Here is a 27,003-nt window from a genome sequence, read left to right as displayed (position 1 = left end):
TCGTCATTATTTGTACTGTGTGAGAAACCAAAAGGTGCTAGCTACTATCCAAATGTACAAGAAGAAATGGTCCCTATGTGGAAGGGCTTACAATGTTCAAAGAGGCAAACATATGGGGTGAAGGGTACAAGTTTATGATATATAAGCACAGAGATCAGGGAGTTTATTAACTGTTAAGGAAGTGAATTAGTTCTTTCAAATCAGAAGACATACTGAAGTAAATCCTAACCTCAGTTACTCCTATGAAACCCTATTAAAGTAGAAGTCAGACAGAAGCAAGTGAACATGGACAGACTGTAGATGAAGAAGCAAAGGAAAAGGATGTTTGTGAAAACATAATTTTTAATTACTCTTATGATCCTGCTTGCTATGGGCAGTCACATAGGTTCCAATACTTACTTGGTTTATGCAGGCAGGGACTTAAGTAGTATGAGTGTTGGGGGGAGTCTAAAAACCCAGGGCCCTTCCACAGAACACTCTATTCACTTGCCTACTGAGCATGTGACCTCCCCAAGATAACAGGAAGAGAGATATGTACATGTGAGACATCCATAGCACATGCAGCAGCAGAGTGGCTGCCACTCCGTCTATAATCAATCACCAGTAGCCATAGCTTGGTTACATGAACACTGTAATCTGCAGCTTGATGCAGCTTGCATCCTCTTGGTATTGCAGCACCTGCTCCTTTTTAATTACAAAGGGACTATCTTCCTTCAGCGACTCCTCCTGCAGTACCTTCTACTGGGTTATTAACTTCCTAACATAGAGGGAGATTTTCTCCTTTGTTTTTCATTCCTCATGGCCTGATATAAGCAGATACTTGCCTACACTTTTGTTTTGACAGTGGTGATATTCTCAGCATTATCCTCTGCCATAGCCATCCAGCAGACCATATAATTTTAACAAGTACCTAACAGAATCAGGACATTAACATTGACAATAGGATAATAAAAAGTCCTTCTTCAATAATGAACTGGAGTAGCTTTTACCTTGTTTTAGCAGAACAAAACTGAAAGCAGAACAAAAATACTTTACAAAGCTGTTACATAAAGTGCATTGTTAAATGAACAACAAATTACTCTCCTTTTTGCTTGCTTTTAAAGCTAATGGTGCTATTTATTCCTGACCTTTTGAAATATTAAGATTTTTAAAATGACAACATAAAAAGAATTCTTGTTTGAAAACGCAAGTGACTTTAAACCACATGTTATTACTTCTAAGTATAGCATGTGCATGCATCATTCATTTCAGTGTCCCATTTATAGCTAATTGGTATATATTTCAGTTGACATATATTGTTCTCTTGCAAACGTGTCAAATTCTGTAATGATGTCAGTGACAAAAGCATAGTGCTTGAGATATATAAATTACGCTCTTTACCATATAATCACTCTTATCTATTAGAAATGCTGTTTGTGACAACTTATGTTCAAAATACATACTGGATTGATTTTTTTAAACTTTAATATCACACTGTTCATGGCAAATCTTTGACTGAATCTTTAAATGCAGAAATGTTTTGGGTATACTGGCATCATTTCAGCAAAGTATTTTACTGCATTTTAAAAAGTGACTTTGTTCAGCAAAAGAAGAGAAATACAACTTGGACCTCCAAATATCTCTTTTGTTATCAACATAAGAAAACACACGGTTGTGTGTGGGGAGTTATTTGATGACTAACACCTTACACTGTAGTTTACCTTTTATAATCTCTGCTAGAAATTACTATTATTTTGTTGGTGTGCAGTATTATCATTAGAATTTCAAATATTGGAGACAAAACAGCTTATGTATTTTCATTACATTTTAGATTGTCCTTGTCCTGGGCTATGCAGTCTCTCTCACATATACAATAGTGCTGTATTTTCAGCTGTCAGGTTTTTTTTTTTAAATATTGGACTAGAGTAAGCCTCATGGCATATACTGTATTCTGTAAATGAAGGAATGTGTCTTCTGCTCTGTAATACTAAAGAGGGGCTATTCCTTTGGGAAGCAGGAGCAGTGTTAAGCCAAGATTCTAGTAAAAAGAAGTTCTCTGGCATTCATTAAATCTGTCCTTTTCTTTGTGTTGTGATGGGCTCACTTTCAGAAGGGAGCAGAAGAAAGAACAATCTCTAAATCAATCCACCCAGGTTTATAAACCGTCAGCACCAGCGTGGGAATATGAACACAGAGGCCATAATTCAGCAAAGCACTTATGAATGTGCTTAATTGCCATTGAAATTAATTAAATATAAGCATCTGCTTGAAGTTAAACATGTTTAAAGTGATTTTCTGAAGTCGGGGCTTTATAATTAGAAAGTGGTGAGCCACATTGTTAGCACGGGGAAATTAAAATCAGGGATTGTGATGTTAACAAAGTGGAATCTGACCAGCCTGTCCTGCGCTGAAGGTGCCGACCTGTTCCTTTGAGCAGGGTTTATCACTTGTGGTTAACCATTCAGGTTACCCCTTCCACCAAATACCAAGGAGAGGAGCTTATGGGATAAACCAAGGAAGTATGTATTAGAGATTGAGTACAATGCTAGAGAGAAAATGAGGGGGAGGGAGAGTAGAAGCAGAAACACAACAATGAATAACATGAAAGAAACTGTGATACAGTGACTTATCACAGGGGTATGAAGCCCAGGCCCCAACTAAGAAATCTCAGCCTGTGAATAACAGGTAAGTAAACTCCAATACAAAGTTTACCTGATCTGATGACAGATTGTGGATGCCACTGAGAAGGTTAGGCGTTTAAGACCCTCAACCTGTAGGCTCTTTAGAGCCCTTTGGAAGACAACTGAGGAGTCCCTCTGTTTTTGCTTGGATGGAGAAAAGTCACAGATGACAGATGGTTTGCCAGTAAGTAGCTGATGATTACTGATGGTGTCAGGGTGCACGCCCCCACCGTGCCTCAGTGCCCCCTGACTGTCCTCATCTAGCCCCTCTCAGGGCAAGTTACAGTCTGTATGGGTTGCTCATCATTGGCATTGGGTTATCTCTACTGCCCCGCTTACCTAAGCCACGTTGTGATCTGCCTCCAAACCCTAGGCCTTGCCTCCAGTCCTAGCCAGGAGGAGTCTTAGCTGGCCTTCTCCCAGCCCTCGCTGGCTATCCCCAGCTGGTCTCCCTCCGGGGATCTCCTGCTTCCTCTGCAGTCAGCCCTTCACTGGCTCCCCCCTAAGCAAACTGTGCTTCTCTATATAGCTGCCGGCTGGGCCCTCACTTGCCCTAATGGCTTCAGCTGGCCTCTCCAAGCCAACCGTGCTGCACTAGATAGCTGCCAGCCGGGCTCTCCCTAGCCCTAACAGCTTCATCTGGCCTCTCTGTTCCCAGCCCCGGCTCAGGGCCTGAGTCCTGGTCTTAAAGGGCCAGTGCAGGGCAGGCGCCCTGTCACAGATGGTAACCGGATGGGAATGTCTCTTCTTTTCTCCTTCTCTGACAGGTGCTGATGGATTATCCTCTGTGATGGTGTAACAGGGCAGCTGCCCTGTACTGGCCCCTTAAGAGCCAAACCCCAGCCTGGAGCAGGCCCGGGGAGTTCAGCCCAGCTGGGCGACATTGGCCAATTAAGACCCAGCTGGGGGCTATAAAAGGGAAGGGCTGCTTCAGCCAAGGCAGTGTGAGCCTGGCTGCCGAGGGAGCAGGACGCTCTCTGGAGCTAGGGCAGGGCTAGAGAGTCTGGCTGGGCCAGGACGCTTGGACAGCCAACCAGCCAGCCTGCTAGGCCTGCGGCAAGGCTGTGAGCCTGGCTGCCGAGGGAGCAGGATGCTCTCTGGAGCTAGGGCAGGGCTAGAGAGTTAGGCTGGGCCAGGGCACTCGGACAGCCAACCGGCCAGCCTGCTAGGCCTGCGGACAGGCCTGCTGGAGAGACACCAAACCCCCAGAAGGGGGGCTCAGAGCGAGTGACTTGGGTACTGCCGGAGGGCAGTGTGGCGAAGAGAGCAACGCGACCAGAAGATTCCAGAGGGGAAACGCCACGTGAGCGGAGGCCTGTGCGGGCGGAATGGACTGATTCCGGGGACAGATGACGGACCCCCGCTACGGTGGTGAGTGACCCCCTCACAGATGGCTAAAAGAGAACCTGTGCTCTCGCTGCTTCTGGGGAGGACAGAAGCCAGCCGATGTCACTTGAAGCCTTTTAGGAATCAGAGATGAGTGAACCTCTTGGAACAGGTGGAAAATTCTGGATGGATCCAGTACCCAAAGGGTGCACCTCAACTGCAAGATTTTTTCAGAAAAATGGCTGTTTTTCTGAAAAAAGGTTCACTTCCGTTCACATTGCTATTGCGTTCTTTCAAAAGAAAATCGAAAGAATGCAGGGGTTTTTCCGACATTGGTAAACCTCATTCTACGAGGAAGAACGCCTCTTCTGAAAGAGCTCTTTTGGAAAAAGGCATGTGTGGATGTGGAAGAGAGAGTTTTTTCAAAAGAAGAGGAAAGAGGAAAAAAGCACAGATGCCCTGGTGGCCATTCCGTCCATAGTAATGTCAGCTTAAACTGAGAGAGAGCATTCATTCAGTGAGGATGCTCTCTTTCGAAAAAGCAGATCACTTTTTCAATGTGCTTTGGCAGTGTGGACGCCCTCTTTTGGAAGAAGTTTTTTCAGAAGATCTCTTCGGGTATGTCTACACTACCCCGTTAGTGCGAACTAGCGGGGTAATGTATGCATACCGAACGTGCAAATGAAGCCCAGGATTTGAATTTCCCGGGCTTTATTTGCATAAGCCGGCCGGCGCCATTTTTAAATGCCGGCTTGTTCGAACAAGTCGGCATTTAAAAATGGTGCCGGCCGGCTTATGCAAATAAAGCCTGGGAAATTCAAATCCCGGGCTTCATTTGCACGTTCGGTATGCATACATTACCCCGCTAGTTCGCACTAGCGGGGTAGTGTAGACATATCCTTCCAGAATAGCTTCTTCTGAAAGAAACCCGCAGTCTAGACATACCCTAACAGTCACTGAATGTTCCAAAGGGGGCAAAGCCCAAGATGGAGTCCTGGAATCAAAGATTGTCAACTCTACGTTGTTGAACACAAGCCACTGATTTTCAACTTTACAACCACTCATAGTAACACAGATTAGATGACAAGGTTTACAATATACATTGTTCTTGCTAAACATAACCTCTTTTTTTTTTCAACCTCCTGCTCAGTTGCGTTCTTACACAAGGCAGGAACAGAGGCGAGAGGGGAATAGTGGTTTTAAGCGCTGATATGGTTCACTTCATCAGCCACAAGAGTATTAAGTTTGCGGTGCGTGAAGAGGTGCTCCTACCTTTTGGGTGGCATGAAGTACCTCTATTCAAAGCCTTTGGCCATGAGCAGTAGGGATGCCGTACTTTGCCAGAGCATTTTTGTATTGTTTTGAATGCTCTTTAACAGGGGTAAAGCCACTTTGGAGGGGGCTTCCTGGGCTAGGATGTCTGCATCTTGAATGGCCTCCTCATTCTGAAGATGCAGGTTCTGTGCCACTTACCTGAGGAGGTCTTGGTGACTCTTGCTGCCCATTGCTGGGAGCATCGTGGCAGAGGTGCTGGCTATCACCTTGTCCAGGGACGAGCATGAGACTCCTCTTGGTCTGTACAGCTCCCTGGAAGTTGGCCCTGGCATTGTCATTGGCTCTATGGCAGTCTCAGGTGCTGGCGTAGCACTAAGTAGTAGTGCTGTAATAGGGGTCTTCAGTGCTGAACCCCATTCCCTTTGCATGGATGGGTTCTCCTCCACCCTTTGAGTCTGATGCCAGTCAGAGGTGGTGGAAGGGGGGAACATAGGGCATGGATGCCAGAGACATGGCCCTCAAGGCTTGCCCCTGAGCCTGATGGCATCCAGAAGGGCTACTGGATGAGCGCTTGCCACCACTGCAGCCATGATGGCATCAAAGCCAGCATGTCCTGTGATCTACAGTTCTAGGAGCAGTGCTGGGATTGGTACTGTCCACACCTACAAGTCAAAATCTGTATACCCAAGTCTGATGAATAGGCCAAGTCTGACCATGGTGGTACCCAGCATTGGAGATAAGCGCGGTATCATTATAGGCTTGCCCTGCGCTGGACTGCCGGTGCCCCTGAAGATGCCACAGAGGTCACCGGGAACCACATCAACTAGGGATCTGTGCCCAGGTTTACATCTGTAGCGGTGCTGGTGCTGGAGCCAGCATCAGTGCCCTTATGCTGTCCTACTGGTTAGATCCTTGACAGCCTCTAAGGTGTTTGGTGTGGAGGGGAGGTGCAACTCTTCCTCCAGGTCCTCCCTGCCTGGGAAGCCCACCAGCACTGGACTCAACAAGCCCTGCAGTGGGACCAGAGTCGATGGTGACAGGATTTGATGCCCTGACTTAGGGCCTACCCTACTAGGATCCTTCTGTGGCTGTTTGGCTGGGGACCGACCTCTGTCTGTTTTTGGTTTCTTACGCGGCACTGGGGAGTGAGAACGGTGCTGCACCCTCAAACTCACCTGCAGTGTGGGGACTGGTGTTGGTGCCCCCTCACAGAATTTTTCCTTGGTGCCAAGAGGTCCCGTACTGAGCCTGGTGCGCTGCTCACCACTGTTGCCAGTGCTGAGGCCAGTGGCGTTTGAGGGTGAAGTGCTGCATCCATTTGTATGAACTTTAGGTGATGGTCATGTTCTCTCTGTGTCCTAGGCCGGAAGCTCTTGCAAATAGGGCACTTAGCAGTTTGAGGGCCTTTTGTGAGGCATTTGAGGCATGAAGTGTGCAGATAGCCCTTGAGCATAGGCTCCCCGCAGCTCTCACGGGATTTAAAATCCTGAGACTGCAGCATGTCCTGGTCAGGAGAACTGAAAGTGGGGGGAAGACCCCTGAACTAACTGAATCTAAGTACTACAACTAGAGAACCTAATTATGTACAAATACAACTAACTATGGATATCACTAACAGCGCTTGCAAAGCAGGAGCACGAGGAAGCTCCAACAACCGTCACTGGCAACAAGGAACTGAAGGGGCAGCAGGTCAGGAGTGATTATATACTGCACCACGCCAGGGGGCTGCACAGCTAGCCCAACGGGAACCTACCAGTGATCATGCATGTGGTGTGCACACACCTGTTGGAATGTACAGCACTCAAACTGTCAAGGGAGAATCATCCTCACTGTGTCTCTCATTGAACTGGAATAACAAGCCAGATCAAATACCTACTGAGAACCATGGGCGTCTTTTCATGGTTGTCACAGAGCTTTCCCTTGAGATCTCATGAAAACATGTCTCGCTATACTTGCCACATACACGTTGAACCTCTCTAGTCCAGCACCCTCGGGACCTGACCAATATTGAACCAGAGAATTTGCCGAGCCGTGGGAGGTCAATATTGTCCAGCAGTATTACCAACACTTTTACTGCTTGCTGGGCTCTTAGAAGACATTTAGGAGTAAATTAGAGCTACATAACAGCACAGAGCACCGAGAGCCAGGACTGTTAGCTGTAAACAATCTTTATGGGATCATGGAAACTTGGCCATAACCATAAGAGGACATCCAGCTAATTAAATTCATGCTGGACCACAGATGTTGCCAGACCAGAGAGTGCTGGACTAGGGTGTTTCAGTCTATACTATGAAACCATTGAGGTAAAGGAGATGGTTTTGTTCTACTTCCCTGTTAGCATCTTTACTCAGGGATGTGTTGGGACCAGAAAGACCACTTACGCCACTGAAGAATAATTCTCCTTTTGACCCACTGATGAAGAGGTGCCTAGTAAAAATATATGATCACGGACAATCTGAACCATGTGTGAAGATAATTGTCTGATCAGATAATGGAATTGTTTTCAGTGGTAAGAATGAATCCATTACTAATGCAAATAACGCTAATAATTATAATTTGCAATACTTTAAAAGTCACCTAGTCTACCTCCCCCTCTGACAGGAGACTATAATAAATTATAGGCTGAGAAAAAAATCAAAGGGATAAAGGTTAAAAGATTTTTAAAAAAGAATTGAAACTTAAATGCTTAACAAGGAAGTCAAAGATGTGAAGGCAGAAATTAGAGCTATTAAATTATGCATTTGTAAAGAATTAGATATTATAGAATTGATTAGCAAATCTAAATCTACCGTCCCCTCATAACTCTACTGGGTCACAGATTTTGATAAGTTTGACAGAACAAATTGTCAAAGTTCAATATATAATATGCAAGCTAATTATTTATATTGTAGATATGCCTCACTTACCAAATGAGAATACCAAAAGGATAATAGAGTTGAATAAAGTTGGCACTTCATTCCTTGCTTTGCCCCTTCTTTGATTTAGTTTCTAAACAGCTCTATTTGACCAACATGGTTCTGAACAGGAAACATATCAACAGATATTAGCAGAGCATGTGTTATGATCTAGATATTCTTTCCCAGTCTTTTTATGCATATCAGGCTTCTGGAGGTCTGTCCAAGTGAAAGTCCTTGCTAAGAGGACCAGGGAGCAAGAATTTCTGGGGGAGGAGCGCAAAGCATTCCCATGGGACAGCAATCAGGATTCAGCTCACTAATTACATTAGGCAGACATGTATCACTGTTCCTAACAATGGTTCAGTTCCACTTGTGTGTTGGTCTTCCTGGAACACAAGTGTAGATTGGTCACTAGCTTTTGATACCATTTTAAAGAAGATGCTCATTACAGCTGAATCAGAAAAATAGTGAGCTTTTGGGGCCTGAAGTTGAGGATAAATGGGAATTCTGAGAGGTTCTGATAAAAAATCATATGATCCCCGCCCCTGACTCTGAATACAATGAAGTTCAACTGATTGGCTCTAATACAATCTGCTGATCTATTTCCCCACCACCACCTTTCTCATTTTAAGGTCATGTTTCTCAAAAGGTAGGGCTTCCATAAAGGAGCAGAAGGACATGCTGGGATGGGGAAGAGTGCGGAAGCTATATAAATGAAGACATGGGTTTGATTAAAGGATGTAATGACTTCCGTTTTCCTCAAAAACTTTGGACTCAGATTCCAAAAGTTTGCAAAATGCTGTCTCAAATTGCATTTTATGTCCTACTTAAAATGTTGTAACCAAGGCTGTGTCCAGACTCGAGGGTTTTTTCGAAAAAAGTAGCCTTTTTTTGAAAAAACTTCCCCTGCGTCTAGACTACAGCCGCGTTCTTTCAAAATTAAATCGAAAGAACGCGGCTTTTCTTTCAACGGCGGAAAACCTCATTTCACGAGGAAGAACGCCTTTTTTCGAAAGTGCTCTTTCGAAAAAAGGCGTTCTTGAATGCAAACAGGGCTTCTTCGAAAGAGAGCATCCAGACTGCCTGGGTGCTCTCTTTCGAAAAAGCGGCTTGCTTTTTCGAAAGTACTGCTTGCAGTCTAGACGCTCTTTTTCGAAAGAGGCTTTTTCAAAAGTATCTTTCGAAAAAGCCTCTTTTGAAAGAGGTTTGCAGTCTAGACGTAGCCCAAGTGAGCCCTGCCGTGCCCCCTCCCCCTTCCCAGCTTATTGTTCTGGACGTTTATGATTCCTTTTGCTCTTTGGCATTTTTCATTCCACTGTTTTCAACTTCAGGCCAAAAACTCAATACCCTCCTTGCAGTAAAAATGAATGATTCTGAGAACTGTAAGCAATAATGCTAAGATGCATCAGGGGAAATGCTTTAGCAAAGCTGATCCAGATGACTTAATCACAGCCCTGAAACCAGCAGATCATATTCAGTGATGAATCCTGATCATGCTCCACCTGAGGCACATTGGGCATGTGCTAGTTTCATAGCTATTGAAACACACTGGTATATAAGCATATCTTCATATTTACCTCACAAGTGAAGTATCTCCCAAACATTGTACATCTCAGATAACATAGCATTAAGCACCAAGATCAAGCCTAAAAAGTTAAAACATGCGCATTTCAGATATTTCAGTAGTTTTTAATCAGTCGCTAAAGTCCTCATCATTGCACATTTCAACTTCTCACGTTACATTTCAAGTTCTTCTGGAGCTTCAGTGCAGCATTATGTTTCTTAGTGAGATATACGCCATAGGACTCCTCCATGTGCGAACATACAGAGCAGCTTCGGCACAGGTTTCCAAAGGTTTTCCCTATGACAAGACGTTCATCTGCAAGCAACAAATACCCACTGTTTAATCCCTGAAGTCCAATGAGATACTTCTGCGCTCACAGTCAGTGAAAGTTGCCTGTGCTTCACTGGTCGAACAGAAAGGAGGGCAGGGGAGACCTGGCAGGCTGGTCTGCCTTACAGTCCTGAACCTCTAAATTCAGTTCCCCACTTTGCAACAGATCAAGTTTGTCAGCTTTCAGAAAATCCTGGAAGGCTTATCTTTTCTACCTTTCTTATAAAGAGATGGATGATGGGGTGAGGTAGACTAGTGACAGTGTGAGGTGATTCATTCATTTCTATTATATTTATGGTGTTGCGGCATTATTTAATTTTGATATGATGGGTTTATTTAGATACACTTTTAAAAGACTGTCAAGGACTCCCAGAGCATTGAACAGACAATCTTATTAGCTACAGTAATAACATTCCAAATAAATAATAAATCAGTGCTGGACTGCAGCATGTCAATAGCAAATTTATGTTTTTGAAGGAGAGAAATTCTAAATTCTTACGTGGAATATGACCACTGTATTTTGGCAGCATCCCTTCTGGCCTGTAGAATCTTCGGTCTATACTGGGACCTTTGCTCACTTTAACTTCATCCTTTTTGCCTCTAAAATAAAACAAAACTGCAATTCAAAAGTATCTTGTCTCACTTGCAACATTTCAGAATTTGTTTATACGTCCCCATGTTTTACATAATTGTCAGACTTAATTTTTAACTCTCTTGGCCTTAGTTGACTTCCTACTGCATGTGTTCTGCTCAGTAAGTGCTCCCCACATGTCTTCAACACTTGCACATGCCAAACACCCACTGCCTTTCCTGGAAGATCTGTGTGTGCATCTCCCAGGTTCAAATCTGCCTGGTGGCGGTTACACATGGCATATGGGCTCCACCTGATATCAACAGCAGATCGCCACTGAAGTAACACAGGAACTTTAGTTAGAATAATTGGCTGAAATCCTGAACTTGCTGAAGTCAATGGCAAACTCCTATAGATTTCAGAGGGGCCAGGATTTCACCCACTAAATCAACTTCATTGGGTGCATGGGTATACCTGTGAGGAAAATGGGGTGCATGGCTGAGAGTGAGGGGGGAGGGGACTGCAAATATAAGTCCCTTAATGTTTTCAATTGATGAATCAGAACTCAGCACACACTATACCCCCTTACAGTTTAACATAAAACATCAGTTACAGCCTCATGTTGTGAGCACATGCTCAGCAATGATGTATCGGGACGCATGCAAGTATGTATAGGCAGCAACATGTCATAATTAGGGTTGTGCATTGTACTGGGAATGAAATGGATGTATTGAATCCACGGGGTTCCTTCTGCCTCCTGGTGATAACGGAAGTTTCTGCAGAGTTGTAGCATCTGTCACTCAGTGAGATGAGTGAAGAAGGGAAATACTCCCTCTCCCAAAGGGAAAGAAAACCCCATTTCAGATGCCTTGAACACCTCTCGGTGGCAATTCAAACTCCCAAATTTTCACAGTCACACACTTCTCCCTGCTCAACTCCAAAATACTTTCCTAGTCAGTAAGAGACCTGGCCCATTCTGCTTCTAGTGGTACAGACAAACTCTCCTGCCCACCTTGCGAAAAAAAACCAGACTCACTTGGCCTGCTTCTTGCTGACAGCTACTAAGGCTTTGTCTACTCTTAATTCAGAGGCAAAACTGAAATTGCAGTGGCAATGCAAGTGTCAGGTACGTAGAAAAAGAATCAGAGATTTTTTATTAAATATCCAAAAGAGTAGTCACTTTCTGTGCTTTTTCTGGATTAAAAAGCTACTTTCCCAAGAGGTTTTCCTCACAGCAACACTGAATTGTCAGAACACTCCAGGCTGCAGAATATAAACCCTTTCCACACTAACATTTCAGCTACTGGTATACGCGGCATTGGTGGAAACAATGATGAAAATTGACTAGATGTTTGTGACAGTTCAGCTACACCAGTACCTGATACCACTGTCAGGAAGGCCATAGATCCAGAATACTGCAGGAAGTACTGGAAGTACTTGAAGAAGGATTACCCACAGGGTTTCATACAATTTCTTTTAAATGTTTTTGGTTCTAGTGGTGAACAGAAAGGCTGTGTCTACACTGGCCACTTATTCCGGAAAATCAGCCACTTTTCCGGAATAACTTGCCAGCTGCCTACACTGGCCCCTTGAATTTCCGGAAAAGCACTGACGATCTACTGTAAAATCATCAGTGCTTTTCCGGAAAAACTATGCTGCTCCCGTTCGGGCAAAAGTCCTTTTCTGGATAACTGTTCCGGAAAAGGGCCAGTGTAGACAGCACAGATTTCTTTTCCGCAAAAAAGCCCCGATCACGAAAACGACGATCAGGGCTTTTTTGCGGAAAAGCGCGTCTACATTGGCACGGATGCTTTTCCGGAAAAAGTGCTTTTCCGGAAAAGCATCCTGCCAATGTAGATGCGCTTTTTCCGGAAATACTTATAACGGAAAACTGTTCCGTTTTAAGCATTTCCGGAAAAGGGTGCCAGTGTAGACGTAGCCAAAAGGTCTAAATATCAGCATAGCCAAAATATGACAATGTGCTCTTGTGTACAGTAGGTCTCATGCGCTGTCTCTGTTCAGTGTCTCCTCTAGATAAGGAAGGTTTTAAAATTCTCTTATGAATAATACACTGTATGCTGTAGTCATTTTCAAAAAACATATGCTTTATAGTACCTATGCTCTACTACACAGATTCCTACCACTCATGCCCCAGGGGTGTGTCTAGACTACATGCCTCCGTCGACGGAGGCATGTAGATTAGCCAGATCGGCAGAGGGAAATGAAGCCGCGATTAAAATAATCTCGGCTTCATTTAAATTTAAATGGCTGCCCCGCTCTGCCGATCAGCTGTTTGTCGGCAGATCGGGGCAGTCTGGACGCGCAGCTGTTTGTCGGCAGATCGGGGCAGTCTGGTTTCACGAGGCATACCTGTGCCGATCAAGAAAGGCTTCTTTGTCAGCGCGGCGCGTCCAGACTGCCCCGATCTGCCGACAAACAGCTGATCGGCAGAGCAGGGCAGCCATTTAAATTTAAATGAAGCCGCGATTATTTTAATCGCGGCTTCATTTCCCTCTGCCGACCTGGCTAATCTACATGCCTCCGTCGACGGAGGCATGTAGTTTAGATGTACCCCAGGAGAGCACCTACAGTCTACATAAACCTGTTACTTGTCCTGCTCCCTTTGATTGCTTTAGTAGTTGGTGAGGTTACATTTATTTCTGGCTCTACTTCACCATACAATTGATCATCATCACCATCTTATATTGCACTTTTCAGTTGATATATTTTAGTAAAAACTTACTTGTGTAAATTGTTGGATGGATCGCAGTGGACCTTATTTACTATGTTCTTAAAATCCTGAAAACACTTTTTTGCCATTTCATGGTAACGAATTCCATATCCCAGTTCAGTGACCCTTGCTCTAGGCACAAACCCAGTCCAGCCAGGAATAGGAGGCTCTAGGAAATGTCTCTTAGTTTCTATAGTACCTGCAAAATGATTGAATAGATACCACCTCAAAATTACATCTCACTGTCTAAGAAAATACCTGCTTATATCAACCATAGTGCAGCAGTTCTCAAACTCTCAGTGAGTGGGACCCCAAAGCAGGCCATGACCCCCTGTTAATGGGGCTACCAGGGCTGGCATTAGACTTGCTGCAGCCAAATCCCATTGCTGAGGGCCAAAGTTTAAGGGCATCGGCCCTGGGTGGCAGGCTTAAGGTCAGGTGAGGGGCTTCAGCTTTGGCCCCTCACATGCAACAATGGGGCTTAGGCAGTCTCAGGTTTCAGTTTCCCTTCCTGGGGTCACTGAATAATTTTTGTTGTCAGAAGAAGGTCAGGGTGTATTGAAGTTTGAGAACTGATGCTATAGAGTACAGCCGATCCCCGAGTTGCGAATGGTCGAATTACGACCGTTCACATTTACGACCAATGCTCCCATGGAGCGGTCATAAAGGTGGTCCCTCAGTTACGAACACAACCCGCGCTTACAAACAGCAAGGTCGCTATGTAACTCAATGGGGTCCGAGTTACGAACAGATCGAGTTATAGCCAAGTGTTTGGTCCGTAACTCGTTCGTAACTCGGGGAGAGGCTGTATAAGAAATAATTTAAATGTTATATACAATAAATGCCTTGGAACAAATGTTCCCAGTTGACTTGGCTCATAAAATGCTCAATGGCCACTTTGTATCACTGAGAGTGGGTCTCACAACTTTTGACATGCCCCTTAGTGCGGCCTAGAGGTGATTTTTCTTCTTTATGGGGCCATATCCTGTAATTCTTCCTCACTCTTGAATCAATCCTTCCTGATGCTATGACAGGACTTCGGAAGAAAGGTGCAAGTGACAGTTCAGAACTGTCACTCAGGAACATTCTATCTGATGACATTAAGGGCTTTCTAAGGTAACTGCAGGAGGAAGTTCTGAACATCTTTTACAGTCCCAAAACACTTCTGATCAGATGAGAAATGGTAGCTCGTGGCAGCTGGTAATCAGGAATCTAGGATGGGCAACGAGGTTTGAACTCAGACTGGGTCACAGCATTTGGAGTCATGTTCAGGCTTTGGGGTTTGGTGCCAGCCTCTGTCACACTGAGTAGCACAGTATCACTGAGAGAAAGCGTGAGACCACTTGCAGGAGAAGTTAGCCATCAGCATGAGTGAAGGTGGCAGAATCAAGATTCAGAAAAGGAGGCCAAAATTTTCAAATCTGAGTGACTAACATTAGATTCCCAGACAAGCTGAGTTTTTCAGGGATGGTGAGCATTTGTAGTTCCTACTATAGTCAGTCTGAGAAACAGGTGCTCAGCTCCTCTAAACAGCAGACCAGTTTTACTCTAAGTTTAGTTTGCCAGGTTTGAAAACATTGGCTTCAGATTTTTAGAAAGTAGTACAAGTTGAGAGCATACTATTGCATGAGTGTATTCAGAACCCCATTAATGGAAGGATTTCTGGATAACAATTACAACTGATGCAAGCCTCAATGTAAATCATTCGACATCACAATGAGTCTATACCCTTAAATATATAGATACACACACCTATTCTTATTAGAGAAATACCCAAGATATAGCAGAAAAACGAATAACACAGAGGGTCAAATTCTGTCACTGAATGCATGTGTGTGTAACTCCCACTGAATTCAGAGCAATGTGCTAGCAACTGAAGACAAAATTTGGCTCTTCCTATGTCCCTGAACACTGTAATTATAATTCACATTGTACGAGTAACATTAATTGAATGTTTGGCTGAAATCAAATTCATTACAACTTAAATACAGTACCTAGCACATGAGGATGGTGTTTATAATTATACTCATAAAGTGCTTGTAAAACATCTTCATTGGAGCAAATAGGTGGAAGTTTGGGTGTAGTGGCTGCTATGTGTTTCAGCTCATCCACCGTTTCTTTGTTTCTTTGAGTAGCACTATGGAAGGAGGTCATACATGCCATTGAGTCATCTCCATAAGTAGTACCAATTCTGTAGAATCTTTGGGGGATGTAGCCTAAAAGAGTAAGCAGAATACATTCTAATTGTTCATAAGACTGAATGGGACATATTGCAAGCATTTACAGAGTGAAATTATCAAACAAACATAGAACGTTAACTGACATTCTTAGTTCTTCAAATTACACACACACTATTATATAGATGGTCACAACAATGATCTCATGTGACCTTAGATACAAACCACATTTTGACAAGGGCTATGCAAGTACAATCCTCTTATGACATATTAATTCTGCTAGCAACTACTCCCTTTATTGTCCCAAAAAGTCAATCTGAACAGTAGTATGAAATGCTTTTCTGTTTATAGTCCTTCTTTTACAAAGATGGTTTGAAAATGCAGTTTCAGATCCTTCATTTCATTTGGAAGGAAATTTGGACTGCAATTAAAATGAACTCCTGCATTATAAGAAGTAGATGAAGGTCTTTTATATAGGAGACCAACCCTCGAAACTGACTTTTACCATGTAATAACTTATTTCCTTTATAAAAACTAGATGTGTAGAGCACAACTATGTATTTCTTTAAACTTGAATCTATGGCTATTTTAAATGCTAAAGAAATAGAAGTAAGAATCTGATGTAAATCAGATGGGGTGTGAGCCTACATTCCCTCTAAGGTGTGAGGCTATGTGGCTGCCCAGGAGGCCACCAAGGGCCATGCACTTAACTCCCCAACTCCAGGGTTGCGGCACAGCTTCGGCACTGTGATAGGAAAAGCCATCTCTACTTCTCCGTTCCAGGGTTGCAGCAGGGAGAGAGCACTCCCCTAGCCCCAGGGCTGTGTCAAGGAGAGGCGCCTCTCCCCTGTCCCCATCCCTGGAGCTGCTGAGGCAGGAAAAGATGTTCTCCTCCATCCTGAGAAAGAAGGTCAGAATTTGGCAAAATATATTGTTTACCTGTGTATCCAGGTATCAGACTGTTCCATACATCCACAGTGTTTTGATTTGGTTGCATGCTTTCTCTGTACCTGTTTGAAAGAAACTGAACATCTGGGTGAACTTATATAACAATATTGGTTAACTGGTTCATGTCTAATATCTGCTACATTTCTAAGAATCAATATTAACCACTCATAGAACTCAGCTCATGGGCCAAATTTCTCTATGACAGCAGTGTTAACTCAGAGTAACATCACTGCAGCCATGTGAACTATGTTATGCCAGTGGAATCAAGAAGAGCATGTACTATATTTCTGTTTTAATTGTCACTTTTTCTATGACGCAATACCATGCAATAGATTTTTTTCTAAATACACACCTAAATAACAAGGGTGGGTTTTTTTGTATAGTTATAAGAAGATACCCAGAAAGAAACATTAAGTTCTATATGATGTATTAATGTTATCACCAGGGAAAACACGTGTCAGATATGCATACATTATTTTCACATTACTGAAAAACATACATAAGCCCTCTTATGCCTTAGCCCACTGTTTGAGATAATGCCCTTGCTCAATTATATTTAGGCTTTAGATCATGCCAAAGTTACTATTGCTTCTGTATTTGCAGCATTCTAAGTATTTCCTATTAGTTACAAATACCGCACTGAGGTAACCATCTCTGTTTACATCAGGCAAAATCAGCAAGGTTATAAAGGTGATCACAGTGCCTCAATTAGTTTTCTAAGGGCACATCTAGACTACATGGCTCCATCGATGGAGGCATGTAGTCTAGACGTGCCATAAAGGAAAATCTAGATCAGAGTGAAATGTTCACCATAATTAAATTCCTGACTATAGAATACCCTGAAAAAAATGGAACAACAAACTGCAATGAAATGCCAGAAGAAACTATACACCAGGGAAAAGTCTCACCTCTTGGGATAGATGGAATTATACTTGCAATATGGGATTTGTACAGGGACCGGGACTGTTTAATGTATTTAATAATAATTCAGGAAAAGGGGAAAACAGTGAGATGGCAAAGTTTGCAGCTGATGTGAAATTATTCAAAATAATTAAGTCTGAAGCTGGCTGTGAAGAGTCGAGATCCTAAAAACTGAATGAGCAGCAAAATGGCAGGTGAAATTCAATGTTTTAAGTGTGAAGTAATGCACTTGGAAAACATAATCCATAACAATGGGTTCAGAATTACCACTCAAGGAACAGAGCTCCGAGTCATCGTGGATAGTTCTCTCAAACCACCTGCTTAAAGTGTAGAGGCTTTCAAAAAATATAAAATGTTAAGAACCATTAGAGAAAAGATAACAACACAGACAGTATCATGCCACTATATAAATCTATGATACACCCACTTCTTGATGACTGCATGCAGTTCTGGTCTCCCCATGTCAAAAACATATATTGTAAAATTGGAAAAGGTATAGGGTAAAATTGGAAATGGCAACCTATGAGGGAGGATTAAAAAGACTGGGACTGTTTAGCTTAGAAGAAAAGATGATGGAGGGGGTGACTACCTTCTCCCTCCCCCGTATAGTTCCCCAAGGGGCCAATTCTGGCCAGTCTGGGGAAGACTAGGGTGGCGTGTTGCCCCTCCGTGCTCTGGCCAGTGGAAGGCTGGGGGTGACTTCTCTACCCCTTCCTCCAGGAGTGAGGCCAGGAGTGGGGCTGGGCTGCCGTGGCACGAGCGGGGCAGCCACCAGCCCCTCCCACGGCTCAGGCTGGGCTACCACAGCCACAGCCCAACCAGACAGGCTGATTCTGCCTCAGCTCTTCCTGGCAGCTGGGGAAGCAGGATATTGGTCTGCTTCATGATCCAGTGGTGGACCGCTCGCGATCGACCGCAATCGACTTCTTGGGCACCCCAGATATAGGATATAATTGGGCCCTGCTGGGCATTTCACAGGTGTTGGGCAACCTAAAATCTATTTCACTCTTACTAGCCTATATATAGTGATAGAAATGTAGCCGTGTTAATATGGTGTAGCTGAAACAAAATACAGGACTATGTAGCACTTTAAAGACCAACAAGATGGTTTATTAGATGATGAGCTTTCGTGGGCTAGACCTACTTCCTCAGATCAAACCGGTTTCATCTGAGGAAGTGGGTCTGGCCCACGAAAGCTCATCATTTAATAAACCATCTTGTTAGTCTTTAAAGTGCTACATAGTCCTGTATTTTGTTTTAGCCTATATATAGTCTGACCTGAAAAACCTTGAAGATGAACACTAGAATATTTTGGAATATTGTTTTTCACTTATGATATTTCAGCAAGATTTGCAAAGGAAATCTCTATAAAACCTTTTTACATACATTTTTAGTATGTTATAACAAAATCATTTTATCAATCACTGTTTCCACTCCAATTTTTCATTAACCTCTCTTGTGCACACTCATTGCTTGACTATTTTGAACTCTTTTCTATTTAAAAAAATTGCAGCCCATATTTACAAAAAAAGCATCCTCCCCACACAGAAATTCCTGTGTATGAGCCTGGAAAAAGGTCTATAAAGTTATAAACGATAGAGAAAATGAATAGGAAAGTGTTATTTATTCTATTACATAAGAGAGGTACCAGGGATCACTCAATTAAATGAATAGGCAGCAGGTTTAAACAAACACTGGGAAGTACTTCACACAATGCACAGTCACCTGGTGGAACTTGTTCCAAAGGTCAAAAATAACGCTGTATTCAAAAATATTTAATTAAGTTTAGGGAGGATAGGTCCATGAATAGTGATTAGCCAAGATTGTCAGAGACACAATCCATGCTCTTGATGGTCCTAACTCACTGACTGACTGAAGCTGCGACGGGACGACAAAGGATGGTTCACTCAAAATTTGTTCTGTTCATAGAATCATAGAGTTGGAAGAGACTGTAACCATCTGCTAAAAACAGGGCCAATCCCAACTAAATCATCCCATCCACGGCTTTGTCAAGCGAGGAATTAAAAACCTCTAAGGATGGAGATGCCACCACCTCCCTAGGCAACCCATTCTAGTGCTTCACCATACTTGTAGTGAAATAGTTTTTCCTAATATCCAACCTACAACTCCCTCATTGTAACTTGAGACTGTTGCTCTTTGTTCTGTCATCTGTTCTGTTCATTTCCTCTGGAGCATCTGGCACTGGCTACCGTCAGAAGACAGTACATTGGGTTAGATGGACCAGTGGCCTGACCAGTATGGCCAGTTTTATGTTCTAATGGTCTATCTGAAAAATTTACAGATTGCATTGAGAAATAAAGAAAATTTAAAAAGCAATAAAGATGACAAATAATGGAGAATAAAGCAGGAGAAGAGATGGCAGAAGCTAACATGTTACAGTCTTGAAAATACAATCTACAATTCATGGGAAGGGTATGATCACAGTGTAAAAAAAAAAAAACCTTTAAGATAATAACATAAATGAAGCAAAGGAACTGCCTCAATAAGCAAGTACGAAAAGAGCTACAGCCTCAAAAATTGAAGTACCAGCTACATATTAGGAATGACTACTTAGCAGTAAGAGCCGTAGGGTCAGGGTATACACTAAAAAGCACCAGCATTGCAGTTATTCAATAAAGGCTGTTTCTGCCACCCATATATATGCTCACTAGTACCTTATGCCACAAATAAGGATGGACGTTGAAGTGAAAAAACAGGACCTAACTCTACCACCATGAGAGTAATTCCCTTAAATACAAGTATCTGTGCTGGAACAGTGCTGTCCCGAGCACAGAACTCTATGAGCACATAATGTATTGCAGAGACATCAGTGCAGACATGTTATAAAGATAGATGGGCCTTCTTGTGACTTCACTGGTGCTGGTGTATATCAGAAGTAAGTTTACTAAAGACAAAGGAAATACACCAACTTTCCCATGTTGAGCAAGAACTTACTTGTTCATGATTCTTGTAATCCCAAAGGTACTTTATGAATTATGCATCTGGAGTCACTGCGGTTCTGTCCAACTCTGAAGTGCAGCTCTGCTGTGGCACAGCAACCTTACCCAAGCCCTGAGGAAAGAAAGAGGAAGGGATTCCGAGCCAGCAAGAGTCGGGAATTAAATTTTAATATATCAACATATTGCTCTTGTTCTTTTCTATGGGACAATACATCCTTCATCTCTTCATGGCCCCAAGTGTCGTAGGCTGCTTCTGTGAGGTGTTCAAAGCTGGTTGTAAACGGCAGCTGTGTTCCACTGTAGTGACCCAATACGACATGAAACTAAGTTGGACGTTGTATTAAATTTCCAGCGATGTTATAGCCATGTTGGTCCCAGGATATTACAGAGACAAGGTGGGTGAGGTGATCTCTTTTACTGGACCAGCTTCTGTTGCTAAGCGAGACAAACTTTTGAGCTACTCGAAAACTCCTTCCAGGACCATCCCAAAGATTTATGGGGCCCTCTACACAGTACTATTAAACTGATACTCCTATGCCCAATGAGAGCTTGGTGGGGGGAGGGAATGATGGTTTTAGAAAGATGTGATTTTATGATCTTCAACAACAAACTAATGAAATAGTTTTCAAGCAAATTTTAAACTAAAGTCCTATCGACTAACTCGGTAAAATTCAAAAGCTTCAGAGGGGTAGTGAAGTTAGTCTGTAACTGGAAAAACTTGAAAAACAACTAATAGTCTTGTAGCAGCACCTTAGGTTATGTCTAGACTGCAGAGAAAAGTTGGAAAAAGATATGCAAGTTGCAAACCGCAATTTGTGTATCTTTTTCCGAAAGAGGCTTTTCCAAAATTTGGCCCATCTACACGGGGCCAAATTTTGGAAAAAAGGTCCTCTTTCGGAACATCCCTTTTTCCTCTCACTGAGAGGAGTACAGGTATCCTGGAAAAGCTCTACAGTCTAGACATAGCCTTAGGGTATGTCTACACTAGCTCGTTAATTCAAGCTAGGTAGGCAAATCAGACAACCGGAGTTGCAAATGAAGCCCGGGATTTAAATATCCCGGACTTTATTTGCATGTTCCCGTCCGGCCGCCATTTTTAAATCCCCCTTAGTTCGAACGATATGCCCACGGCTACACGTGGCAGTTTAAAGTTAATCCGAACTAAGTTCTTAGTTCGGATTAATTGTTACACCTCATTCCACGAGGAGTAACAGTTTATCCGAACTAAGGACTTAGTTCAGATTAACTTTCAACTGCCACGTGTAGCCGCGGGCAGTTTGTTCGAACTAAGAGGGATTTAAAAATGGCAGCCGGACGAGAACATACCAATAAAGTCCGGGATATTTAAATCCCGGGCTTCATTTGCAACTCCGGTTGTCTGATTTGCCTACCTAGCTCGAATTAACGAGCTAGTGTAGACATACCCTTAGAGACTAACAAAACATGCAGATGGTATCATAAGCTTTTATGGGCACAACCCACTTCTGCAGATGAATGGAGTTATTAAAGGTCCAGTTTCTAACTAAAAAGGGGATGGGAGGAGGAGGGGGGAGACAAGGAAAAAAAGGAAAAAAAAGAAAAAAGGGGAAAGAAATAGTCAGTTGGAGTGTCTTTGCTACATGAAGCTGTTAAAGAAGCTACTAACTGTTCTTAAGTACCCATTGTTTGGTTTTTTATGTGATTAGGATGTGGAATGTAGTGGGCCATCCAGCCAAAGTCTTTATTCATGCCTCTGTTATAAGAACCAAACTTGTAAATGAAGTTAAGTTCTAAGGCTTCTCTGTAGACTTGGCTTGTGAAATTGGCCTGAAACAGTACAGTGACTTTGAGATCCATTAATGAGTGCCTGGGCAAGTTAAAATGTTCCCCAACAGGTTTCTGTGTTGCCTTTTCTGATATCTGATTTGCGTCCATTAATTCTTTCTCGTACAGACGACCAGTCTGGCCAATATATATATATACAGTATACAGCATATAATATAAAATATACAGTAAATTCAGAAATTCACAGTATGTATCTTGGGTTGGAAAATGCCTGCTAAATAGCTTCATTACCACTTGAATGGCTCTTTCACAGTTTCAATGTCTGCTATTAGGTCTAAAACAAAAGGAAAAACTATGTAGCACTTTAAAGTCTAACAAGATGGTTTAATAGGTGATGAGTTTTCGTGGGCCAGACCCATTTCCTCAGATCATATTCTGGAAGAGAATTGGCATGACCATATATACCAAAGGAATACAATGAAAAAAGTGAACACTCTTTTTATTCCCTCCCTCCCTCTCCCTCATCCCACCTTCTGTACTAAATCTGATTAGTCAGTTTAATAATGTGTTCACTTTTTTTCATTGCATTCCTTTGGTATATATGGTCATGCCAATTCTCTTCCAGAATATGATCTGAGGAAATGGGTCTGGCCCACGAAAACTCATCACCTATTAAACCATCTTGTTAGACTTTAAAGTGCTACATAGTTTTTCCTTTTGTTTTAGCAAGATCAGACTAACATGGCTACCTCTCTATTGCTATTAGGTCTGGCAGGCTTTTTCCCTTTTAAGTTAACTAGATCCTATAGGCAGCAGAAGCACTGAACAGGGCTAGGAAGAGGTGGTTGGGTGGACATTGAGACCCAGCAGTTCCCCAAATGTTCAGTGCCTACGCAACTGCATATTCTGTGTATGGATGGAAGGCACTGACTCATTCTTAAGACCCATCTTCACTCTGAGGAAGATGGATGATGCCATGATCAATCTTCCAGAGTTTGATTTAGCAGGTCTAGTAAAGACCCACTATATTGATCAGAGGGTGCCCCCATCGACGGCTGGTACTTCTGCTCCTGTGAGGAATAAGGGAAGCCAACAGGAGTATTTGCTTCTGTTGGCCTCCCACTGTGGGGATGGCAGGGAAACTCAAATCAAAGTATGTCAACTCCAGCTACATAATTAATGTACCTGGAGTTGAGTATCTTGATTCGACCTTCCTCTTTAGTCTAGACCAGACCTTAAGTTTGGGAAAAGTACTCAGCTTGTCACAGCTAAATAAAAGGTGGAACAGATTGTTTAGCCTAAAGATTTAACATGTTGCAAGAAGCCATGCAAGGTGAAATGGATAGTTAACACTCAGGAGCGGCTCGAGGAGAGCTGCTGGCAACTGGCGCCCTAGGCGGAATGCAAGATCAGCGCCCCCGCCTCCATAGCCCTCAATGGTGTGATGTCATCATTGGGTGCTGCGTTAAATGTGGCACCCTAGGCAGCTGCTGAGGTTGCCTACATCCACGGGCCGCCCCTGTTAACACTCGATAGCTATAGAACAAAGGAGAAGCAGTGGATTGTAGCTTGTTGTAATGAGTCAGATTATACAAAAATCATTTTGTGTGCCTTAGGTAACGATTTCAAAGAAGTTCAAAAACTCATTTGAGTTAAACTGCAAGAGTAAGTTAGGGCAATAAAAGTTTATAATAATAGTTAACAGAGTCCTGCAGACTCACACATTATCATTGTGGTAATGCCTAGCAGTCATGGCTAGACATGGGCTGCATTGTGCTAAGCACAGTACACATAGTAAAAGAGTCCTTGCCAATCTGAGATGTCTAGGAGGAATTGTTTGCAGGAACCAAGGTCTTAGCTCAGCCCACAATTTTTAATTTAGGATTCTTCTATGTCATTAAATTACCTTTTATCAAGGCTATAGCTTCTGAAAAAGTGGCTGACGCACTCTCCCATGAGAGTTTCCGAGACTCATCTAGTTAAAACTATCTCTGTAATCTAAGTCATTGTATTCCTTGAATGTGGGAAATCTTGTTTAGTTTTCATGTATTCTAGCGTTAATTTAGGATGTGCGTGTATCTTATGAGCTATGATTTCTCCTATAACTCCAGGAAGAAATCACAGCGAATGTGGACCAGCACTACCCAGCACCATCTGTGATTTGGGAGGCATGTAATGGATGAGAAGGGTACTACTCATTTCTAAACATCCCAGTATTCAGTAACTAAACGATAAAACCAGAACAGTGGGTATCCAGGAAGTGTTGGCAGGGAGCAAGGAGAGCCAATGAGAAGAGAGGGAAAGAACTCTGAAATGAAACAAGTTTTGCCTGTTTCGGTTTTTCCTTTGGTTAAACTCCTCTGTGCTAAACCTCCCTGTGCACTGTAATTGAAACTGACTCCTCCCATCCATCACACCTTTTCTTGGACTTTCATTCACTAGCCACAAGGGTGCAGGTAAAAATGGCATTATAATTAGGGGGCAAATCTACTTTGAAGAGGTTTTTAAGGATATCACAGCCAGGAATTTATTCTTAACTGCTATCTAGTACAATGTGGCTAGTAGCCTCTGGAAGTCAATATAAGATACTATAGTGCAGATTATGCTATGGGCATAAAAAAGATCAGAGAAATTCAGGTGTGCCACATACAGGAAGTCACAGCTCAGGAGCCTGATTAAAAGCACTGGCTGGAACTGAACATTCACCGCTGGCCATGGTGAAGACACTCCCACTGCTGGCAGAGTGGGGCATTGTTATTGATTTCTCTGGCAGCTGAAGTTTGCCAGCCCTGCGGTGGGGGTGCTGAGGCTTCCTGCTGTTGAAGTCCCTGCAAAGCTCCCAGGGTCAACTGGGAGCAGGCTTGGGCCCTACGCTATAAGGGTCAGCTGGCAGTTTTGGACTCAGAACAGACTGTGGGCTGGGCATGGGCACTAGGTCCACGGATCCTTACCCAGAGCCCTCCCCTACGCCCCAGTGTGCCACGTGGCTCCTGCTGCTGGATAAGCTCCACAGTTGGACAGGCTCTGCTAAGGCAGCTACCACCCACAGTCTCTGCACACAGCCAGGGCATTGTGACATCAGCCAGCTGGAGTGGGAGAGCAGTGGCTGGGAACACAGCTGTGCTAGGAAGTGACCCAATAGGACCTTGCCCCAAGCTGGTGAGCAGGGGAGCACCAGGAAAAGAAGTCAGTATTTGTGCCTGGGACTGGCAACTGCCACTGTAACACCCACTCCTCCACTGATCACACAACCTGTTAGTGTGCTACACCCTATCTGGGACAGCACACACCCTTCATCTAACAACAGCCTGCATAGCACACTCCACTCACTCATGGCCTGTTACACCCCAATGAACACTCAGTCTGGCTACACACACACTTGTATCCCACAGTCAGCACTCATACCCCACTCACAGTCTGTGCTACACCTCCTAGCAAGCACACAACCCGTGCTACACATACACATTATTACACTAACCCTCAGAGTCTGAGCCTGCACTTTCTTTTGTTGTAGCCAGGAAGAAAAATATAAGATATCCTTCAACTGTGTGTGTGTGGTGGTGTCATTACATTGTCATTTTGGTATGCCTCACAGGAAAGAAAGGGTCATTATCGGTGAATTTTGTTAACTATAAGATGCCCCCGACTTGCGACGCGATCGGTTCCGGGAATAGTGTCGCAAGTCAGGGGCATTGTAACTTGAGCCCACATTTACAACAGGCGTCATACACCGTCGTAAATGCAAGGCTGAGGATTTCGGTCCCTTCCGCACTTATGGAAAAGATCATAAATGCAGAGTGTCGTAAATCGGACCATCGTAAAGCGGGGGCCTTCTGTAATGGATTCTTTTTCAAAATCTTTTAATACAGCTGCAGACAAAACTAAAATTAAATGAGTCATGGTAACTTTCGATATTCACTGTTTCAAAGGTACAGTCCCCAATATAAACACTAAAATAAATTACAGCATAAATATTGTAGACATAGTTCATGGTAGCCTAAAGTGTTGACAGTCCAATATATTTTATTAAATGTATCCTATACAATGATTTATTTGAATTTAAAGAGCTCCACAAGCAAGGGGTTGAACAAATATTTAAAGTCCTCCATTGACAAAAGCTTGAATGTCAACATTTCTCTTTTAACCCAGTTAATTTTATAACTGGGCCAAATGCAAACATCTAAAATTTCCATTTTCTATCTAATCCCTGTAAACTCTTACATGGACCCAGACAATCAAGAAGGTGACAGTGAATCTATAGAATCATTTAACATTAGTAGATACAATACTTTGGGGCTTGCACCTTTTCCAACACTGGGGTGTTTTCTAGCTATCTCAGGCTATGTCTAAACTACATTCCTCTTTTGAAAGAGGAATGTAAATGAGGCAAATCAAAAGTGCAAATGAAGCGTGGATTTAAATATCTCACACTTCATTTGCATATTCCCATCCGAGAGCTTTTTGGAAAAAAGTTTTTTCAAAAGTAAAAGCGCAGTCTAGACGAGGTTCTTTCGGAAAAAAAACACCCTTTTTTGAAAGAACCTGTACTCCTCATTTTTTCAGGTTGGTTGCATTCCCATCCCTCGGCATGAGGAGGAGGAGGCAGGTTTTGGGCAATCTGATGGGGTCAGAAACAGAAGATGTGGTGGATCCCACGGTGCTATGCTTGTTTCTCTGTTGTTGTGAGCTTCATTATGGAATTTATCCCAGTGGTAGAAGTTAGAATAGCCCCTGTTGCTCTAACTTTGAAGGATGGCCAAAGGTCAGGGAGCTACAATAAGGTACTTGAAGCTTTTATTTTCCATTATGTCTTACCTCAGCTCATCTCAGCTCCAACAGAGAATCAAAGGCTGTATATTCTGTTATTGGAGTTCCAACA

The 27,003-nt window shown here is 43.1% G+C and overlaps 1 protein-coding gene across 4 annotated transcripts; it reads right to left on the bottom strand.

Annotated features, from left to right (window-relative positions):
- Positions 1-9,832: 9,832 nt before the first annotated feature.
- SPMIP5 (sperm microtubule inner protein 5) lies at positions 9,833-25,150 on the bottom strand. Of its 4 annotated transcripts, none has more exons than XM_075935400.1 (7): positions 25,076-25,150; positions 20,356-20,795; positions 16,471-16,555; positions 15,349-15,570; positions 13,367-13,553; positions 10,552-10,652; positions 9,833-10,037 (listed from the first exon to the last, which is right to left on the bottom strand). In XM_075935400.1, exons 3-7 carry the CDS (start codon positions 16,526-16,528, stop codon positions 9,883-9,885), a joined length of 723 nt encoding a protein of 240 aa, XP_075791515.1. In that variant the 5' UTR covers positions 16,529-16,555; positions 20,356-20,795; positions 25,076-25,150; the 3' UTR covers positions 9,833-9,882. The 4 variants fall into 4 exon arrangements, with proteins under 4 accessions (XP_075791515.1, XP_075791514.1, XP_025039362.2 ...); XM_075935399.1 differs by having other exon boundaries at positions 16,471-16,541; XM_025183577.2 differs by having other exon boundaries at positions 16,471-16,541; positions 20,356-20,472; positions 25,076-25,123.
- Positions 25,151-27,003: the final 1,853 nt, after the last annotated feature.

This window comes from Pelodiscus sinensis, chromosome 8 (genome assembly GCF_049634645.1).
Source record: "Pelodiscus sinensis isolate JC-2024 chromosome 8, ASM4963464v1, whole genome shotgun sequence".
NCBI lineage: Eukaryota > Metazoa > Chordata > Testudines > Trionychidae > Pelodiscus > Pelodiscus sinensis.
This window is presented reverse-complemented; position numbering and strand designations above follow the sequence as displayed.